A 23,105-nucleotide genomic window follows, 5' to 3' on the forward strand; every position below is an offset into this window, starting at 1 on the left:
TTTGTTACAAAGACGTGATGCTGTTACACTCCATCAGACTCTAATGACAGATACCAAGTAACATAGTTTGAGGTATTTTCTGACTGTGGTGTCTCATTGAGTTAGTTCAGATCCTAACACATAGTGAGCTTGCAACTCGTTTCCTGAGATGTAAAAATCAGTATTTATGTCAACGTGTCACATCAGACAAGGAAAGCCATTTCTTTATGGGCGGGCCTTTGACCACAGGGTGTTGAAACAGGAAGAGGCCAAACTACAAACTGCTGACACAAAGCTAAGAAAGAACATAGTGGTTTATTTAATTCTCTACTTTAAAATTCAAATGCATCAGTTTTCAAAGCTCCTTTGTCTTCTGTAAGGTGATGTTCATCCAAACGAACCCAAAAACATGCTCTAGTTATGAGAAGGATTTGATTAAAGTCTCGGGTATGACTGCGTTGCTCAACGGTGAATGCGGTGTAGAAAGAGGTGCAGAAGAGGTGAAGAAAAGCTGCAGGGCTGTAGAGGACTGTTGTCCTCCTCCCAAATTTCTCTTTTTGCCAAGATATGCCCACTCCTGTAATATCACTCTGGTAAGCTGTGATACATGAGCGATTATGCATTTTTATACGGCAAGCAGAGCCGTGAGCTGCTGGCCCAAAATCAAATTACATGTTATACATTTACAGTATTTGCCCCCAAGTTCAAGATGAGTCATCTAAATCTTGTAGTGTTTCACAGAAAGAGGAAGCAAAATAGGATAATGTAATTTGAAAAAACTATAAATACCCATGAATCTACCATTACCAGGAAACCATTGATATACTATCTCTACGATCTTTTTAAAAGAAATGTCACAGTTAAGTTCCCTGGAAAGCTTTCAGCTGATGCAGAATGCTGCAGTGGGAGTACCAACAGGGACTACACCCCCATATTGGCTTATCTTCATTGGCTTCCTGTTAAATCTAGAATCAAATTCAAAATATTTCTCCTCACATTTTGAATAATCAGGCCCCATCTTGCCACAAAAGGCTCACTTTACTCTTAGACTGCTGGTTTACTTGTGGTTCCTAAAGTATTTAAAAGTAGAATGGGAGGCAGAGCCTTCGGTTTTCAGGCCCCTCTTCTGTGGAACCAGCTCCCAGTTTGGATTTAGGAGACAGACACCCTCACTACTTTCAATATTAGGCTAGAATTTTACTTTTTGCTAAAGCTTATAGATCAGGTGACCCTGACCCCTCCCTTAGTCATAGTCCTGATGGTGCACTGAGTGTTTCTCTTTTCATCACTCTGTATTTAATGATTAGTTATTATCAATCTCTGTCTTCCTTCCACAGTGTGTCTTTTGCCCTGTCCTGTCCTAAACCCCTAAGAGCCCTTCAGTGAGCCTGGCACTTCCTGTTAAAAGAGAGTTTTTCCTTCCTGCTGTCACTAAGTGCTTGCTCCATAGGGGGTCATCTGATTGTTGAGGTTTTCTCTGTATTATTGAAAGGCAGTACCTTTTAAATAAACACCTAAATAACTGATAACTAGGATTGTAAAACTAACATTTGGGGCATATTTTCTGGATCTGCATTTAGCACGATACCTGTAATTTGGTCATTGTAGTTTGCTCCATGCACGAAAGCAAGAAAAGTCTGTTTTACCTCTCCACTATGAATCAATTCCTTTGATGTGTACTATTGCAATGAGTTTAAATCTCATTTATTATATTGTATTTGTACAGTTGCAAATATGAAGTATGGTTGAGACAAAATCTGAAAGTGTATGAGTGTGCTATTTGGGAATGTAAGGGGTTGTATCCACCTAAGCATTTTTTACCAGCTGAAAACGGCAGGCATTTTAGCCATAGTTGAAAATGTTTTGACTGACCAAGCCTTTGCTGCTGTAAAAGCCAGCGGTTCCCATCCAAAGAGCTGAAAAAGTTTGCTGGCACACCTAAAACAGTGAAAGGTCAGCAGAGTTTACTGTTGCACATGAAAACACACTTATGGATATTTAACACTGTCACCTCCAGCATGTTCATCACTTTACCATCTTCACAGAAAAACACCCCCATCATGTTGCAAAGGGATAGATGGGTTACAGTGATTGGATGTGATGTTCCCAGGCATCAGAAAGTTGTTTTTTGTTCATGCAGAATTTTTGAAGCGTTTACTGTAAACAGGGTCATTTGGTGTTGGGTCAGTTAGTGTGAAAACACCTGAGATCTGCTGACATTGCTGCTCATTAATTAGTCTTTAAATACAGAAAACACAAAGTTCTTTTACTCTAAAATTGGTTTTTAGTATTTTCCATGTAACATCTGCCTAAACCAAAATTCTTCCCTGACACCTACAGAAAAGCTGATCTTTTCTACAAAAACTGTATGCAAACATTTTACTTTCATCCTTCATATTTGTCATTAGCAGTGTTGGGGAGTAACGGAATACATGTACCGCCGTTACGTATTTAGAATACAAAATATGAGTAACTGTATTCCGTTACAGTTACCGTTTAAAAAGGTGGTATTCAGAATACAGTTACTTTGTTGAAATAAATGGATTACACGGCGGTACTTTCCTGTTTCATATTCTCGTGGGTCAGGATTATTTGGGTTTGTTTGACAGCTATGTTCTGTTGTTCCAGGCGGCAGCGTTACGGTTGCCATGGTTACAGGGTGACGCGCTCTCTCTCTGCGTCTTTCCTGGGTGAGAGAGCGCTTTTTTGTTGTTGTGCTAAGCTAAAAGGCAGAATGCTACAGGCATGGGCCTAAAGAATGTAGCCTCATGGGCAGTGTAGTCCGTGCTGCAGGCAGAATGGACTACCATACACGTTATGTGTCTGTGAGCGAGGGAGGGAGAGAAAGGAAAAGGCCGAGCTGTCACGGAGCAAAAACGGGAGCTGGAAGCATGTAAATATAATAATAACCACTGCAGCCAAGAAGAGTGCCTGACGAGCCCATTTGTAAGTAAGCTATTAAGACTCAACTGTACACTGTGTTCGTGTTTTCCTCCGGAAAAAATAAGTTCCGTTGGAGCAGCCTTTCAACGCCTCTCTCTGTCTCTGGCAAGCAAAGTTGACCCAGACAACAAAGTAAAGCTATTTTTCGGCTACCAGCCCACACGGAACCCACTGTATTAGCCCGAGGTCCCTTTACTACTGTTGGGACCCCATGGACCTTCAGTAACAGTAATAAATCACAGCAATAGTACATTCACGTAGTTGTAAACAGCATGATAATATATTAAGTAATCCAAAGTATTCAGAATACGTTACTCTCATTGAGTAACGTAACGGAATACGTTACAGAATACATTTTGGGGCATGTATTCAGTATTCTGTAATGGAATACATTTTAAAAGTAACTTTCCCAACACTGGTCATTAGATAAAATATCGCAAAATAAAAAGGGTAAATGAGATAAAAATTACAAAAAGAATGACACAGTTTAATAAGAAAAACAAGTTAAATGAAATAAAAAGGGGGCCTATAAATACAATGACAAATAAACAACTGAAAATGATACAATAGGGAGCTGAATTGGTGAAAATCTAAATTTTGATGTAAGATTTTATGGCTGAAACATCTGGAAACAAAGATGTGGGCTGAACTTGTTAAAGAGATTCTTTTTTTGGTCCAGGTGTCTGGATACTTTTATGAAAATCAAACTAAGAATCAAATCTGTTGGATCAGAGACGGCTGTGGCGGCCCAGAGGGGCAATATTGTGTCATGCAAAGGACAAACATTAAAGGGGCAGTGCTCTAAATCTTTCAGCTGCGCGGCATGTTTTTAGATTTGCAGCCTGTTTCCCTTCATCTGCGGCAACAATGGAGGCTTTTATCAACCTGCTTCTCAGACAGTCACACCTGGGGACTGACCAGCAGCAGCAGTGTCTGATGTTTCCCTCCCCTCCTCACTCAGTTCACATCTACTCCAGTGTTTTTGGGTTATGATCAGCGTGGATCAGGATTCAAGTGATGAACAGCTTCAGAGCCTCAGGCTGTAAACAGGATTACTAAATCTCTGGACGCTCTCCAGATGTTGCTGCTTTGTTTGTTTCAGAACTGTCTTCTCCTCTGTGTCGTTCTTTGGGCTTAAAAAAAGGACAATAAGGTCATGTCCTCTTTAATGCTGTGTCTCTTGTCCCTTCTTATTTCTTTCTCTGTGACGACTTGCCTAATCTAAGTGCAGGAAATAATGGATTCATTTACACACAGCATGCTTATTGTCACACACAAGTGTCAGGCTGCAGCTAATGAATAATTTCAGTTGTCATATTTGATTAGTTCGCTTAATTTCTTTCAGGATTATTCGATTGACAATTTAATCTATAGAATACTGCGCATTTTCAAAGGTAAGGTGACATTTTCAAATGTTTAAAAAAATTAAAAGTTTTTCATTCCAGTTAAGGAAGAACAAAACAAACAACAGCACCAGTAACTTTCTGATTGCTTGAGTGGGCAGTAGTCTTTTGGCAGGCATGCTTAAAATCAAAGCGATGGACCAAGAACACACCAGTATGCTTCAGTGGAACATAAACTTGACAATTGTCCACGTAACAATGAAAGGAAATGGCATGTTTCCAGAAAATATTACCAAGTGGTAGCAGGTACAAAGCGAAAAGGAAAGGTCCAAGAACATAGCCTTGCGGTACCCCCCAGGGGAGGGCAGCAGGCACAGAAAATTCTAGTATTATTTTGGTCTGTTACCTTAGCATTAATTAGCCAATATGTGTGTTTGTGATTCTACAGTTGTTATCTGATCGCAGCCAAACACACAGACTTTTGACTGCAAGAAAACAACACAGCCATAGCCAGAATGCTAATCCTAAGGATTTAAAATGCCAGTGGTTAATGTTATGGTAGCAACATTATTGTTCTGTGGCTTTAATACATGCACTGCAGCCCTGACATTCTCCAGGCATTACCCAACAAAGGTGCATGTCAGAGCTCAAACATCCAGGTGCAGTTTGACTGGATATAAGCTGCTCTTTAAACTGCCAGTGTGCCTGCACAAAATCCATGTGGCGTTGGAATGCTCCGGTGTGCGAGTGTTCCCTCCTGCATGCTGTTGTGGTACCTCCCTCGCCTAAACCATCTGAAGTGGACTACTTCCTGCTGTGTGCTACATCTGTGAAAGGACAACTGTGGAAATAATCCTGAGCTGATTCTCCAGGAGGATCCTGCGTGAAAATGGCTAAAAGTCTGCTATTATTGATACAGTTGATTCAAGTCTTTCTGTACCAATGCTTCAGGAGACGTAAAGGACGAAGCTCAGCTCAGCTGAGACAATCACAGACTTTTCCACATCATCATCAATCATTGATCGACCGACAGCCTGATTATTCAGGAATTTCTGAGGGTCACAAATTTTAGTCTGCTGCCACTCAGTTTTAGAAGTTTCACAGTCTAATTTCCCTTATGGCTGCTGTTACAAGATTAATATAAACTGTAGTGAGCTTTTCAATATAACTGAATTGGATTGTACCTGAAGCTGTAGTCTTGAGACTTGTGTGATATAAAACTGCACTCAGCTGCAGAACAGATTGTATTTTTTTTATTTCCTTTATCAAACTTTCTGTTCGCAGTACAATTTCTGCCCTTCTTACAAAGATATCTGGTCCTAATAAAATGTATGGTTGACTGGGGGCTTCCTCCTGATGTACAGTGCAGCTTAAGGTGCAGACTAAAACATATATAACCAAAAATGTATGATCAATAAAATCTCACAGTGGCTATTTGGGATTTTTTTTTTTTTTTAAAGGTCAGCCTGCAAGCTGTACTAGATGGGGATCTCTGATGCAGTTAGAGGCAACTAATTTCCAAGTATGCTATGCATCCAGCTGAAAAGCTAATGATTTATGTGAAAAATAAAGTTCTTGTTAGGCTGAAGGGAACTTGGGCTTTTTGTCCTTTTTAGATTCTATTTTGTGCAACTCCCAAATCTACTGATACAAGGGGAAAAAACTTGGCAACAGGAAATGTATTTTTAACTTTAAGTCTCCATAGCAGCTTCCAAAAAGGCACGAAAACATCAAAGAGTGGAAATAATGACACTATTATGCAACAGTTGCTCATGTGGATGTGCTTGTTGGTGGTTTCAGCCTGTGTGGTCATGAAGTTTGGACTATATTTACAGATGTCACATGGGCCCCTGTAGCCATTTAGATCGGGGGGGGGGGAGGGGGGGAAGACCTTCAGACAATGTCATCAGAGCAATATCTGTTTATCTGATGCATTAACAGGCTTCTCATATAGCACATGCAACAAATCAGAGAAAATATAAATATAGGATTTTAGTTATCTTGTGTAAGAAAGGTCAGCTAAATTTTAAAAGTGATTAGATGTGTTGCTAACACTGTGGACACAGTACAATATACTGTGGGGCCGGCCTTACCCAGGCTGGAAAAACTGTCAACTCATCCAGCCAGTCAGAAAGGGAATTCCAGGAATGAGCTTTCTGAATGAAACATTGTTTTCTAGTATTTAAAAAAAAAAGAAAAAAAGCTTATAACCACCGAGACTAGGACTTTTAACAGATTTATTTATTTATTTAGTCATTGGGGTTAAATTTACTCAAGCTTTAAATATATTTTTGGTTATCACTTGTTCAAAGATAATGGGACTTCTGCAAAAGACTTCCTACTATATGCAATCCAAATATTTTTTCCATGTATAGTTATTCCTAAAGGCTCAGTTTGAGACAGGAAAAACCTATGGAATAATAAAATGATGTTGGGTTTAAATGTCTGTCACTTATTTTTGGCACTCAGTAGATTAAATTCTTTTACCACAGGACCACAGTCTGCACCATAACTGCCTGTTAAAGTTTGCCTGTAGATCTTTTAACAGAGCTGGTAGTGTGTCAGAGGCAGACTGGATATCTTACAAATGAAGAATTTTATGTTTTTGTTTTCCAACTAATTGAAATAGGAAAGTTTGAGATCTCTTCTGGTTATTTTTGTGTTGCTTGTTTCTGAAATTGCATGTTATAACCTTCAGAGTTGATTACCAACATGATTGATTGCACTCTCTCTGGCCTATCCATGACAGCAAAGAGGTTTCCACTTGATCCAAAATGAGCCCTCTGTAAATCTATGGGGTCTCATATTTCATCGCCCTGATGGGGCGTCTAGGATTGGATTGTCTAGGATTGCGCTGACTCTTTTCTAGATTTAATAAAAACACGTTTCAACACTAGAGCCCCTTGTTTGGTTCTTTTGGCACAGATGGCAGCTGTAGCTCAGGAGGTAGAGTGGCTTGTCTACTAATGGGTCCATTGTTTGATCCCATATATTGAGATGTCCTTGGATGAGATACTGAGTCTCAGATTTTCCATGCTGTGTCCATTGATTTTGAGTATGTACATAATGGATTAAAAGCAATTAAAGTGCCTAAGATAAAAGTGCTTTATAAATATGACACCGCCTCCATTTCCCGTGCAGTTTAAGACCATCTCCAAGATAATTGGGGTAAGAAGATTCCTGTTTTGCATTTATTTTTCTATTTTTTCCCTTCACCTCTTTTGCCCCTCACTAAAAGCCCTGACTCACTCTTTAGGTGTAAAGAGAACCCTTGCTTAACAAGATCTATCTAGCGGAAGTAAAACTCTCAAAGTTTTCATAGATGAACGTGTACAAGGACTTTTAGTTGCTTAAGCTGACTGTCTCCAGATCACTTAAGGTCTGTTTCCTGGTCTGCTTTTGGCAACACAGCAACTGCCAGCATGCGTTTCCAGTGGTTGCCTTGCTGCTACAGTGCAGGTCAGTTCATCTGTGATGGAAGTGATGTGGGCAGAAACCCCAGGCTCTCTTTGCCACCTTCTTCACCACAAAAATCACCTAGATGACACCATGTCCTCCACCACCCCCACCCTTTTTCTTCTCTTATGCATTGGTTTATTTGTTTTTCATTTGAAATAGTTTTAAAATTCATGGGAGTCATCTGTAAAAATGTGTTTTCATGAATGAATTAGCCTGCTATCTTTGCTGTTGCTTCACCACGTCAGCAATCCTTAATAGGTGATACTTGAGACATGTGTGACAGGTTGTAGACTTTGCAGTTTTGGGAAAGCTGGACACAATTTCACCAATTCAAGGGTAAATCTTAGCAGGTATCATAGCGGAGTGAGTGTGGCCTGTAGTGTAAATTGCTTGGGAGTTCTCAGCAGGAGTAGAAATGATATATTCTATGATATTATATATCTTATATATAAATATGAATCCAGCTACCATATTTGCTGTTTCAAATGAGGGACAGTGATATTTCTTAATCCTGCTTTTTATCTCTTTGCACAGTCACACCTAGATAAACACTCAGCTGACTACCTAAACTGTGGTTATGACAGATTTGTCATTGTTCATGCAAATAGGGACATCAGCACAGCTCGGTATCCATTTATACTCTCACAGCATCTCAGTGCGGTTTATTCTAGTCCCATCTTCGAAGAATAGAAGTCAATACAGGAAGCAAAGCAGTGGCTAAGGTTTCTTCTCTGTTTTATCCAGAACATCTCATCTTTTCCAACTGCTGCAACAAACTCTGTCTGAGTCATCTGGGAATTTCTGTGCTTCTGCATTGTGATATAACGTTGAAATCTTGTAGAGACAGATTCCTGCCGTTAGGCATCTTGGCCGCACTGTGCCATCTTGGTTACAAAGAATGGGAGGTGCTCGGCAACTTGGCAGTATCGTCATGAGCAATAAGTACCCGATAACCTGAAAATATTAAAATAGGCAATTTTTGACTTTTAGACACATTGTTCTCCCAAGTCCTGATCACAAACATGTAAACTGACAGACATCAAAACTATTCACATATTTTTCATAAAAGGCTCTTTTACTTCCAAAACACAGGTTTATAGATTCAGGTTTCGTAGATCTGACTGGTTAATTGCAGTTTTCTGATCTGTGATTGGAAGATTAAATTAAAGGGTTTAAGTTGATGAGCCTCAGTTTGTGCTGACTTCCCTATAAAGTTTGAAGGGTTAATTGCGCAGCCTGAAATAAACAGACAAACGGGAAGCAGGCGATGCATGCACACATGTCTTGCTTCCTGTGATCATGAGTCATTTACAAACCAGTGAATGAGTGTGCTTGTGTGCCTTTGAGCCTTGGGAGCTTTTTTTTTTTTTTTTTTTTTTTTTGCAGTGGAAAACTGTAAGATGAATCTTGCTAATTGTCCATATAGTGTCGCTGTGTGAGAACATCATTAACAGACACAAAGGCGATGTGTGTGGGTGTGTGTCTGTTTGTGGCTCCCTCCAAAGATGTTTTAGCTTTCCGCCCCAAAGAAAAATCACCAGGGTTGAAACAAAATATGTTTATCATATCATATCACATTTATCATTCATACAACCATCAAACTGATAGAAACAACAGGAATATGCACATAAATATGTGTATATTCCTCATGTTTTAAATAATTTGACAAGGTCAGTGCATATACAGGATAACTTGTACATACCCTGACCTTATTATTTGTAACTCTGGGCATATTTAATATGAAATTTACCACTATAACAGTGTACTATACACTATACTGTACACTATAACTATAAATATACATGTACTGTTCAGTAAGGTAACACAGAAAACACATTTGTGTTCAAATATTTTTAGCTGCATAGTCACCCAATAAAAGCCTATTTTGTGCTAAAAAACCCTGGTGTGTGTGTGTATGTGTGTATTAGCCATGCTGAGGGGCCATAAATCTATAGACACACTGTGGGGACTCTGACATGGGTTATGGTTTGGGTAAGCCCCAGCATAATTAATGCAAGTCCTTCCATTGTGAAGTGATGGAAACATGACTGTGTGTGTGTGTTCTTGTGTATATGTGACGTTTCTTCTCTCTGCAGTATGGGGATTTCCTTTTTCCACTCTGGTCACATGACTGCAGATATGGGTGTGGTCTCCTGCATTCCTGGCCTCTCGCTTTGCTCTCCTTAGGCCGTCTGGCATCCTGCGACACTCTCTCTCTTTTACACACACACACACACACACACACACACACACACACACACACACACACACACACACACACACACACACACACTGTCGTCTAGACTTAACTCACACCAGCTCAGTGTAACGTGTCCTGCATGTGGAAAAGCCTGTATGAAGTCACTGTGACATGATTCAGGACTCAGGACTGTATGTGTGCGGGGTGTGTGTGTGTGTGTGTGTGTGTGTTTGCATGTGATTGGTTGTTGGGCGACCCAAGAATCCACTTCTTCTTTGTTTGGCGGGTGTGGGCAGCAGTGAGGTTGAATAGTAGGAGCGTGTGCATGTGCGTGGTTGTGTGTGTGTGTGTGTGTGTGTGTGGAGGAGGGCGGTGCAGGCTTCTCCTTTAGTATGCAGAGCAGGTGTGTCTGCAGAGGCAGAGAACCGAGATGGAGGAAAAGGAGGGAGGTTAACAGCAGCTGAACAGCAGACCGGTCTGATGGAAGATAATGAAAAGAGAGAGATGAATGAAACTGTTTTTATGACCTGTTATTGTGTGTGTGTTTCACTGCGTGTTTGGAGGAGAGAGAGACACAGAGAAATTTAAAAATTTACATTCAAATCAAATTTCCTTATGCCAGCAGCCTTCTCATAGCAGGCAAAATAATATAAGTGACAGCAGCTGGACTGTTCCTGAAACATCAAATAAAAGATCAAAGTATTTAGGAAGCAGTTTGTGATTAAATATTCTAAAGACAAGAAGAAAAGAACTGTCTGACAGGCTGAACTGTGATGAGGTATTGATCCTGTTTCCTGGTCCAAGCGTCTCCACCATATGATTCTCGGTCCCTACAGTTTTGTGTATGCACTATTCATGTGCAGCCAGTCTTCAATTTAAGTTGACTCATGGTGTACACTTGAGCCTCCAGCCTCATGCTTTTACCAAATATTGATTTTTGAGGCTTCAGAAAAGAGTCACTCCTGGGCCGTCTAAGATTTCAGTGTGGACTTTAAACTCAGGATCAGGGCTTTTTCATAGTGATCAAGCCAAAGCACACAGCATCATTTTAATGGCTGTCCTCGTGTTGTGAATGGACTCGTCTCAAATGTTCTCTCGGCTGACGTTTAATCCATTAGTAGCGTCTTCTTCCTGTCATATGTGATGGCATTCCTGTGCCCATCAGGGATGCCATTATTTTATTTTTTTAAATAATTTAGCCATCATCAGTACATCTCTTGTACTGATCGGTTTATATTATTAGCCTAGCTCTGTAGCTAGCGACCTGGTAACAGATCATTAAATGTCAACAAGCCCAGGGGTGTGAAACACATTTTAGTTTGCGGGCCGCATACAGCTCAATTTAAACTCACAGGAGCCAGTCAGTAAAGCCATATATTCCAAAAAAGGAAAGAAAACTCAAAATGATAATCATTTTTATTGTAACTCTATAAATGCATGATAGGTGTTGAGAAAAACAAATGTGTTTTTTTGTCTTCAAGAAAAGTTTTTCTAAATGTATAAATATGTGGAAAGTTCCAGAAATGTTCACTCCTACATAAAAATGCTGGAATTGATATGTCACACCAGAAATAAACAAATAAAGCTGATTTGGACCTACTGGCAGGTCTGTCACGGCTCCTGGGCCACATGTTTGACACCCTTGAACTAGCACAGCTTCACAGACCCTCCAAACATTTTTATAGCTGCTGATGACAGTGAAGCTTTTGATAAGAAGCTGTGTGATTTAAAACATTAAGAGCTACTGTTGCTAGCTTCTGGAGTTTATATTTACAGCCCTCTGTGTTACTTCCTGTCCTCCACCCGTGTGTTTAGCCTTGCTGCATGATTGCATTTCCTGAGATAAATTGTGGTCTGCCTGCAGCTTAGCTTAACTTTCAAAATAAAATGTAAGCAGGCTTCCTTCCTGTCTTAGCTTTGGCCTTTGGTGGGTTAATTTGTGTAAAGGGAAGCATTAAGTCAAATTAACAAATCTGACTGCTTTTTCCTGTTATTTTCACTTCAGTGCTGATGATTTCAGACCTTCGGGGCATGCCAAAAATTTCTCTAAGCAGGAAAAACACTGTAAACATGAGCATCGTTTTGTCTAAGACCAAAGAGTAGCACACAATGACTTCATTAAACTGCAATGAAAAACATTTTTTAGGCGAGTGTGTTAAAGTATTATGATTGATTGGTTTTATTTCTATCTATAGGCTCACAAACTAGACGTGCAAAAAGCTGTAAACAGAAAGGCACAGTCCTGTAAGATAATCAATATCAAAAGAGTTAATGGCATTGGCTGAGAAAGAGCAGGCTGAAAACAGACTTTATTATAGAGCCCTTCTTCTGAATGGATATGCTTATCAGCCTTTGTCACAGCTTTTAGCCATATCTTCTATCATTCTCTGACGTGCAATATGTCCTTTCTCTATTTACCTGCTTGATCTTTGACCTTATATATTATAATATTCTTGGTAATAAACAGCCTATAATGATAAATTTTCTAATCTGTGTTCTAGCAACTTCAATCCCAGCAGCCTGAATGGGACCTGGCAGCAGATAGAATCAAGCATAAAACATTTGTGTATTTTCTGCATCACCAGCTGAATGTCACTTCATGTGATTTTGTCTACTGTAACTTTATTGCGTAACTTCCTTCTCTAGTGTTATACGGCTCAATGGGCTAAGAATATAAAAAATTCTTCTGCAGAGAATCCGTTTCGCTCATTGAACATACAGAAAACAAAAAAAACATCAGTGAAAATGTGGGAAAAACAAAACTCTGAATATAACCAGGCAAAAGAGATGCAAATGTGATGATGTCTGTCAGTTTAGCCTTTACCTGGCTTTGTTTAATGGCGGGATTTCAGAGTGACCCCAAACGCCTCATTAATGCCAGGGTTCAGTTTTCTGAATTTGAGGTGACTTGTTTTATTTGTATCAGTTAATTAAGTATGTTTCAGAAAATGGTGATACCTGGTGGAGCTCAGATTGAGCAAATGTCTTCCACGTGTCCAACAAACACGGTTCAGCATCTGCACTGCAGAAGTCTGCAGTCTCGCCAATAATTTATTCAGGAGTCGCCCTGTCTAGATAATTGTGTCCTCTTGACGGTGTTACTGACGTTCTAGGTGCCTTTTTGAACATTTTAACATAACTCTATTGTGTTAATGTCCTGCAGGTTTCTTAATAATAACAATGTGATGGATGTGATGTCAGTGCGTGAGTCATTGTGCACCTTGGTTTTGTTTAGTTTAACCAAATGCAGTTAGAACTGCCAAAACATGAATCCAATCCTCTCTGAGGCGGAGTGTGTCTGCAAACTGTTTACATGTGAAAAGACGTGCCTACATGTTTATGTTTTCAGGTGTTTTCCAAAACTTTCTCAGAAATGGGCTCCAAAGCGAGACTCGTTTATGAGAATATTTATTCATAACCAGCTCTGCAGTCTTTCAACTGCCCTCAGTTTTCGAATAATACTTACCAAGTTATAAACACGGCGCTCTCTCCATCTCCACATGATGTGAAAGTGGGATGCCTCGCTTCTGTAACAATTGGGTTCTTGTACTATAAAGTGTGTTAAGGCTTCTTCAAACCACACACATAATCCAAAATAGTCTTTTTTTTCCGCTTTCCACACACACAAGCTTATGCTATCGCACATGCATATAAGTTGAGTGGCTGGCAACATGGCGACTGCAGCATAATTTAATCTGAAGTAAGAAGTAGATAAGACAGACAAAGAACAGACACACTGTCTCTCACGCACGGAAAATGGTTGTCTTAATGCCACGTTGATGCGCCGTCTATATTTAGATGTCTGCTCAAAACCTCTCGGGACTTTCTTATCTTCTCTTTGTCGAATATTGAAACACGAAAATGTTGGATTATTTCAGCTGACAGCATTCCCACTGCATTTCCAGAGGACATGTTCAGTAAAGGTTCTCCAACAAACACTGGATGGTAACGCCTTTAAACCTTTAACTTTCAATGGGAATTGGCCCATTGCTGTGGCAAGGAAAGCTGCCTGGAAATCAATGCACGTTCTCTTTTTTTTTGTCTTGCAGTGAATCGGGGCTCACAAACATACAGAACAAGTTTCAGAGATATCCTGTAGCTACGTTCAGTATGCAGACAGACATACTATAGACATGCCGCTGTCACGCATATTTGAACAATGTTTGTAGCCCAGTCTCTCAGATACTATCTTTCTATGAATGATCTCTGTGTAGATGAACAGCTTTCAAGGGCATGTGCAGTTTTGACAATACTCTCACGAACACATCACCTGTTTCCAGTGTAGCATTTGGTCATAATTTCTTACTACCAACAGGTGACGTCTTGGAAACTTGTGGTTTTACCAGACCTTCTGCAGTGTTGCAGAACAACATAAAAAATAACCTATCTATGACATCATATCTAAGTCTGGGTAATGCTATTGTATCGAGCCATCAAAAGTTACGTTTTTAGAAAGTAGATGTAACGCATTAACATCAGTATTGCATCATTGTTGCTTTTAACAGTGTTGCCGGGTGTTTTTTGACCTCACGTTAAGACTAATATCTGAATAGTACTTGCATAATGAAAGTATTTGTTTGGCCCTTGTGGTCGGTCAAAACTTAACTGGTTAACACCTGCTAAGAAGGTGCAGTTCTGGATTTAAGGCAAAAATCATAACAATTTATTTTGCTTAAAGTTGAAAACTTGGAAAGACGACTTAACACTTTTCCGTTTTAATCAAATCCACTACTATACACTATACTCAATAGTCTAAATTAAGTGTGTGTGTGTGTATGTGTGTGTATTTCTACTTCTATATTGTAGACGTGCTGCAGCCTCCAAAATGATCTCACAGTAGAATTAACACCTCTTTAAAACTGTTACTCATTATAACCTTCATGAAAGGGCATTTAAGAGGATTGTTGCATTAGTTTTAGCTAATAATAAACCGGCACACAAGTGTATTAGAAAGCTACTTCTCATTCCAGCTGGCAGTTGGCTAGTGGAAATATTTCATCACCAGTAATCTGGGAAAGAACTGGTTTGTGCGAGTCATTGTGCGAGTGACATGTAAGTGTGCAGGAGGATTAGCTTGTGTATGTTGACCTGATCAAACCTGTCGGTTTTCACATGTACATGAGCCTTAGCAGCTTGTTTGTAGTTCTGATTACACATTGGAGAATTTTCCAGCGTCAGCTAGTTGGACCTGTGTTACAACTTTGTGGTTTTGTGATTTAGATTTTCCAAATATTTTCCATTCCCATTCAGCAAGTGGTTGTAACATGTTAGGGGCGGGTTATTTTGTTTTTGTAATGTATTGTTCAGGCTACACGATATCGATGTAGGGAAATGAAAATGGGTTTCATGCATTGACTCTCACATCATAATGGATGGAAACTAATGCTGCAGTTGCTCAAAGACTTTTAGGTCGCCCACGTGGTTCTCTAACCAGCTGGTAAGTTCTACGTTTCAGTGATAGTTTACATTTTTATAATTCTAAAAACAGAGATTGGGTCTTTGTCAGGCATTGTAATAGATGACTCACTGTCATGTAGACATGCTAGTCTAATAGAATAATACACTAGTTTGAAGGGAAAAAAGACACAAACAAGCTAAAAATAAACATGAATACATTACTAAATACTAAATACATTGCCCTTTTTATTTTAGTTTGTTTTTCAGGACAGAAATGTAAAGTTTTTTACTTAACATTTCTGTTAGTTCACTTAAAAGTTTCCACACTCCTGTTGCTCGCTTTTATGTTTAGTTTAGTTAAATTTAATACACTTAGTGATTTCCAGGAAAAGAAGATGTTTACACTAACTAGCAACTCACCCTCGTAAGTGTAATCTGTTATGCCTCTCATTACAGATTACAGTAAGAAAAAAGCAGGATTTTCTATAATCGCCTAATCTGACACAAACACTAACGTAACAAACAGAAAATCATGTAGTATGAGCCTGGCATTACATAATTTACTAACCTTAAATTAGCCCCAACCACAAATGCTTGATTAGTTTGTTTGTTTGTGCAGCAGCAGAGAGCAGATCTAATCAAAATTGAACATGATCAAAAATGAAACCACGAGAAGAGGATGCAGGGTTTCACCGGCTCTCATCTCTCTATTGATTTGTGTATTTGCAAGTCATTTTTCCTGTCTTGCTCTCAAACACAAGAGGTGAAAATCACATTACTCTACTGACTGGCATGAGGATTCAGGAGGATTTTTTCTTGTTGTTTTAAAATCATTCAGTTGTTATTATGTTCTTGATTTCATTTTAAATCTTAGATTTTACTTTAGATTTGGTTTCCAGAGAGAGATTTTGTTGTTAGCAATAGATGAATTTATCTGATGCAAGATGCTATAAATTAAGAATCAGCATTAATAATACATGTGTGTATTGACATATACACATCTCAGTAAATTTATATACCAGTGCTTCTGCATACTGCATGTCTTTTGTAAGTGCCCAGTATTATTTCGGTTATTTTTTCCATTTTTCTAGTCTAGTTTCTATTTCTATTTGTATTTCAACTGAAATGTGTCTCCCCACCCAGTTTTAGTCATCAGTGACAATAACATGGTTTCTGGCCAAGCTGTACAGTAATATTCAGTAGCAAGCTGACCTGCACATGAGCTTAATGACTCTGCAGCTTGTTATTTATGACAGTTATCAGATGACAGTTTCTGTGGGTTTCAGTGCCTTTGAAAATCAGATGAAACAAACCTATTTTATTCTGCTGCCTAATGCTGTAATGCACAGTGACAGTATATGCAACCTGTCATCACTTTGTGCCCCCACTTATGTTTGTGATAAGGAAACAACTTGTTAAAGCCTGACAACCTTGCAAACACTCGGTGACCTGACAGCTTAGAAAGTGTGTGTGTGTGTGTGTGTGTGTGTGTGTGTGTGTGTGTGTGTGTGTGTGTGTGTGTGTGTGTGTTTGAATGAGCAGGTGTGTCATTAGGGTTTAAAGGTCAAAATGCTTACCTTCGAACTGAGCTGGGTGTGGTTGTGTAGTCAACAAACAGAAGGTGTATGTTGTTTGTGAAACTCCACCCAAAATATGTGGGTTGTGCAGTTTTGTTTTATTTCCATTTCACATTCATGAATGAGGGCCTTTTATTAAGTAACACACATTAATGTTCTGACTAATGTTGCTGATTATATCCATGCTGATAAGAGAATCATAAAGCTTATGGAAAATACTGCTATTAGTAGTAAATTGATAAGAAACTGAACTATGAATTAGACACTGAAGCTCTGCCCATGTACATCAAACACACTAAAAGCACAACTTGCTAACTCATTTGGTTTCTTTAATGCACATCTGAATAATGAATGTAAACGTAGATATTCGATCTTTTTTAATTAAATAGTCGCACATTTCATCCTCTTATTGCCTCTGTAATTAAGTAATCTCATTATCCATAATTAACACATTCCATCACAGTGACATCATCAACAATTTCTTTAATAACTTAGAACAAACAGGCATTCATTTTATTACCGCGTTCTCATGTTGTGACTAATGACTCAAACATAGTTACTGAAAACATGAAACCGACTTACGGGATTGTTAAATTATCTGTCGGTCATTAATGTAAAGCGTGTAAATACAAAGTAAAGAAAAACGTTACCTTTTCCTTATTAATTTTTTCCCGTTAACAAAAAAAAAAAAAAGGCGAGAGATGGGGCATCAAATAAACTCATCCAGCTCCTCCTTTTTTTTACTTGTAAAAGTGCAGCAATCATTGATAAACATTGACACAGATAAATCTGTAAACTCCACCACTTACACCAATTATTTACAATTTATTCAAATCAACTTCACAAACATGTTAATGTAATTTTGTTTATTTGTGTAGGATGACCTGATATTCTACTTTGTGAAGGACTGCACAGCATTTTTATGCACCACGTTCCTCTTTTTCATTAGCTCTGTAGTGCTCAACGCTGCATGACAGAAAGTTTTCTCAAATCTGGCACTGATCAGCGGCTGTGACGAAAGCGGGGAAGGCCCCGTCCCCTTAGGGGGATGTCGATCAAACTGTGCGCACACGGGTTCAAGCTCAGGCTAAGCTGTCACTGTGAACGCTGGCGTTGCTCTAAACGGGAAGAATTTGGAGTCAACCCAAAGTTGAACATTACGCAGGATATGGTGAAAACCATCACAAAGAAAACCATCACACAGACTCGGAAACTGTTTATTTAATATTAAATTATCTGGTTTTATACCATCCATCCACCCATAATATTTATTTTGGGCATTTTTTTTTTAAATAGAGTACCCCTGGATTGGAGTAAGGAGCAGTAATTAAGAGAAGTAAGTATATAGATGAGCTTCAGTCTATCATTAGCCTGTTAAATCCCGAACCATGAAATAGTTGCCAAACTCATATATGAAATATGATACATTTGGCGTTACAGGATTAGGATATGAAAGGGAATACATGAGTGGAAGGACATATCTGGCGTGAGAACAGCAAAACTTTAGCTCCAGTTTAAGCCCTGTTAAATGTAATTTAAAAACTTGACTACTACAATTTACATGACCCAACTGGAAATCTGCACAGTATGCGGTTATCATAGCACAACAGCATACACTGAGACTGGACCTCTTCTTCTTCAGTCATTCATATGTCTTTATTTCCTATATTGTGGCCTCTAAAAAGTAATGACATTATAATAGATTTTACAATATCGCACTGCAGATATCGCACTGCAAACGTGAGGTGTCGAGAAAGAAAAAGGTCTTTGATCCTCATGAGCTCTCGCTCTCACCACCACGCTGATGTGGAGTGAGCCTGCCTGTGCAGTGTATTTTGTTTCAGGTTGGGAAAATTTGCATTATGTAAAGTCATACTGAGATGGCCATTAGCAATTCCTGTTTGAACAACAACCACTGTCTTACATTTGATACCGAGCAAACCATGTTAGGATTATTATAAAGGCTTCAAAGCAAATTTCTGAAGAGGAAAGCATCACGAAAAACGGTACACTAAGTATAAAAGCTGTAAGCTGCTGCTTTATGCGCAGCTCATGTATGGATTCACCGAGTTTTATTTTTATTTTTAGCTTAGCTCATTTTTATACAATAAACATTTAACTGTCTCTGACTTGGAAGTCCAGATGCCATCGAATGTAAATGAGGTCTATGCTTTGATTAGATGTTCAGTTGGTAATTTCTCTAAGTGAACCAGGTGCCAATTATTGCACAGCAAGCCAACTGAAGCTCCCACTGTTATATTAAGCATTCACCAGAGCTTTGAAATTGTTCTGTCTGTCCTCCTCAGTCTGAGAACCACTGACCCAAGCATCGTCCTGCAACACCTGTACCAAAAAACACCACTCAGAGGATGCTTAACCCCAGCAGTAATGGTAGTGCTTCTCTAACAGGGTCTGTCTGTGTGTGTGTGTGTGTGTGTGTGTGTGTGTGTGTGTGTGTGTGTGTGTGGCGTCCATCAAAGAGCACTAAACTGTGAAAAATGGAGGACAGCCTTTGATGTGCACTTACATAATCTGTAGTGATGGGCTTGAGAGTCAGAGTTTGGCCACACACACTCTTTCACACTCTGACCCAGTGGAGATCCTCCATCTCATTGTCTCCTGCTTGATGCTGATTGGCTCTCAGAGCTGCAGTGCATGTACCGTGACCTCTGGCTCTTCATCTGTGAGTCTGGATTTCTTGTCGCTGGGCTAATTTAGTTTTTCCTAAACTCTTGATTATAGCATCTAATCTTTTCCTGATTTGCAGTCTGTAATTAAATTTGCTGTCTGATATTGTTTTCACAGATGCTTCAGTTAATGAATTCAGAGGCCAACTGCTGTCTTCAGCATTTGCTTGAAGTGTGTTTTATTTCACTGTATAGCTGTGCTTTTGCACACATAGTAAGGCTGAGAAGAAGAGAATATGTGAATAAATCAAGGCCTGTGGGCCAACTCTAACCCTTCAAAATGTTTATATGGCTCACATATAATTTCAGTGTTGACCAAATCTGGTCCACCCCATTGTAGCTGTGGTCTACACACACCAGTGTAACCGAGTGGGGTTACTTATGACTAGGCTATATATTTACATGTGATGATGTGATATTTTTAAGCACAAAAATGTTTCCTACCATGAATTTTGTCAGTCTTCTTCCACTTTTTTAATTATTTCTGAATTGGCCAGTTGGTGCGGCAGAGGAAATGGAAAGCTCTTTCTGATAATTATGAGTAAATGTTAACTAAGGTGGAAAAATTGCCACTTGGGGTTCAGGATTTGCCCTTGGACCCCCTTTCTATGACACAGTGGCAGTTCTGTAGCATCAGAATCAGAATACTTCATTAATCCAAGAGGAAATTATGTAAATTATGAAATTATTATGATGGTACTACGCCCACTGGCAAGCAGTTGTAACCCTACCATACAATGAGGTATTTTATTTTGTACGGCACAGGTGTACTACGTGATCTTGACTAAATGTTATAAAGGCTAATAAATATTTTTGTGTGGCCTGCTTCAGGGCTTTAATGTGAAAAAATAGCACGGGACATACACTTTCAATGAAGGTAAACCTTGTCAACAAACCGTATCTATCTAGCACGTGATTTTGTTCTCATTCCCCAGTGTGGTTGTTAGTAAAACTACATTTGACACCCTTGATTTTGAGCTCAATCCACAGCTGTTTGAAAGGAAATAAACTATGACTCCCTCATAAATACGACAAAAGACAAAATGCTGCTTTTTCTGACCAGAGTGATAAACTCAAAGCAGATGGTTAATGGAGAGCAGATATTTACCAAATAACCACGAGTCTCACAGGAGCTGCGCAAACTGATAATAAGTTTATATCATAACGACCTCGGTGATTCAGGGGACTCCTTTAATAATCTAAGATGAGAAAATCTCTTCTCTAATTGGGCAAATTAGTCTCTCTGCTATTAATTAGAAAGATTACTTCAGGAGTCCCTTTGATTTATTTCTTTATTTATTTTTTATGTGTGCTGCTTCTGATGCTGGGCTGGTACGTCTTCAGACAGTTTCCACTCTGGTTCTGGTTTCTAAACAACTGTTTTCCTGTTTTCTATTTTCTCTGCAGAGTAAAACCAGCAGAACATGTTTACTCCGCTGTTTCCATAGTTACTGAGAGGAGCATGCACGTCCAGAGAAGGCTTTAACGTCACCGTTTGTCTCCTCCGCTTGCCATCTAAGAGAACTACACTACCCACGATTCCTGTGACTAATAACATAGCCAACGTTTAGATCACTACAAACAAAGACAGTCAGAAGAACGACACTGCTGTGAAGAGGACCACCATGGCAAACAACCCTGCAGACCACCCTCCGGGGAATTCGGTTGCTGAGGGCAACCATGAAGGGGACTTTGGGGTGACCATGGTGGACTTGAGGACCCTGATGGAGCTGCGGAGCACTGAGGCCGTCAACAAGATACGGGACACTTACGGAGATGTGCAGGGCATCTGCCGCCGCCTGAAAACATCCCCTATAGAAGGTAAGACCCGTTCAATACACCACCACCAAACCATTTAAATCAGTGGATCTGAAACAGTTCACACCCTACAATTTTTATTAGTCTGTGACAATAAAAAAAATTATCCAAGTTGAATTAGATTGGCAGTGGTCAGCATTATATCATCAATAAACACTTTTGAAAAGTTTTCCCTCCACAAATCACATTTATTCTGCTTAATTTAACTTCCGTCAACACATGTTAGCTGGGATAGGCTCCAGCCCACCTCTTCATGACCCCATATATGGCGTTATGTACTAAAAAGTCTGGAAGTATTTTGTTTATTGGAGCCTTGTGTACAGTCAAGAAAGTTTGCTTTTGGTACCTTAGATGACCTAAACAGTTTTAATGAAGAGACTTTTTTTATTTCAAACAATGTATAATCATGGGTGATAGTGTTTCAAAAGGTTGGCTCGGGATCTGAATAACAAGTAGTTAAAGCCAGAAGGTTGTGCCATTTTAATTGACTGTGCGAGATCATTTAGTATGCTATAAAAAGGAAGCAATAACTACACTTACACCAGATTAATCACAGACAGAGTATTACGCAACTACCCTTCACGTGGTCTGATGAATGACACATCCGGGCCCAGTACATTTCTACTGTTATGTTTACCTTTAGATTTGGCAGCACACAGCTGAACCTGCTGTAAGCATGAGCACATGAGCCAACACAACTGGCTCATGTATTCGTTCCCTGTTGGAGTGTTGTGGAATCGCCCTTTAAAGGCAGTGATGGGGCAACATCCATCTTTGACATTCCTAACAGCATTTAAGTCAGACAACACAAATTCTGGGATTTTAGGAGCCCTAAAAATAAAAGACTAGTAAACTGCTGACTGTGATTGTGTTTCAGTCTGGGCAGGTGGCAGTGGAGATCTGTACCATACACTCAGCTTGTTCTACAAAAAGGGCTTCTTGTCCCTGCCTTTCACAGTAAAATTCCTCGAAATACACAGTATGTGGCTGTCTTAATACACCATATTTGGTGAAAGACACGTGTCACATCTCTCTATCAAATAAACCGAAAAAGAAAAAATGTTGATTTTGTAATCCATGTACAAAAATGATGATAAAACCTTTAATTAGTAGCATTAAAGAGCTGGAAAAACATAAATTTAAGAAATTATTTATTAATTTACAGGAGGAATAAAATCTGAATCTGTAGCTACTATTTTGATGACATTATGAAGACCACACTAAACATTTTTTATTAGTACACATTTATAAAGAGTGATTCTAATTGTTAACATAAAAATTGTACTTCAGTTCAAGCTTTTCTTCAAAAATCTCTGCATTTAAGAAACGCACAAAGAAAGAAGCAAGTCATTGCAACAGAAGAAACCAACTTTAACAGTAGTGCACTAATTAACACTTTAGCGGTGAAGGGACGTTGCATTTTTGTTGTTTACTATTAGGATTAGGATTTGTTGGGTTTACGATTGATTCGATGACCTTTCCATTCCTAATCCATTGATTGATATTCCGGTTGGAATCCATAGTGGTTGTTTTTTTTATAATCCTTGGTTAGGATTAGGCAATAAAAATCTGTGATTATGGTTAGGAAAGGTGTTAGTTGTCCAAGCTTTCTTATAGCCAGGGTTATGGTTGTGATAATTCAGGGGAAGTCTGTTCACACTGCCAAAAGTAATGGATTGGTACTGAAGGCTATTAATGCAGC

At 39.1% G+C, this 23,105-nt stretch overlaps 1 protein-coding gene across 6 annotated transcripts in view; it reads left to right on the forward strand.

Moving 5' to 3' along the window:
* The window catches only part of LOC116315061 (plasma membrane calcium-transporting ATPase 1-like), a 125,104-nt gene that overhangs the window by 32,646 nt on the left and 69,353 nt on the right, over positions 1–23,105 (forward strand). For all 6 annotated transcript variants that reach the window (XM_031733215.2, XM_031733217.2, XM_039612562.1 and 3 more), the window contains one exon: positions 20,993–21,406. In XM_031733215.2, coding sequence (XP_031589075.1) covers positions 21,211–21,406 — 196 coding nt within the window. In that variant the 5' untranslated portion in view covers positions 20,993–21,210. The remainder of the gene's footprint in view (positions 1–20,992; positions 21,407–23,105) is intronic.

This window comes from Oreochromis aureus, linkage group 5 (genome assembly GCF_013358895.1).
Source record: "Oreochromis aureus strain Israel breed Guangdong linkage group 5, ZZ_aureus, whole genome shotgun sequence".
NCBI classification, from domain to species: Eukaryota; Metazoa; Chordata; class Actinopteri; order Cichliformes; family Cichlidae; genus Oreochromis; species Oreochromis aureus.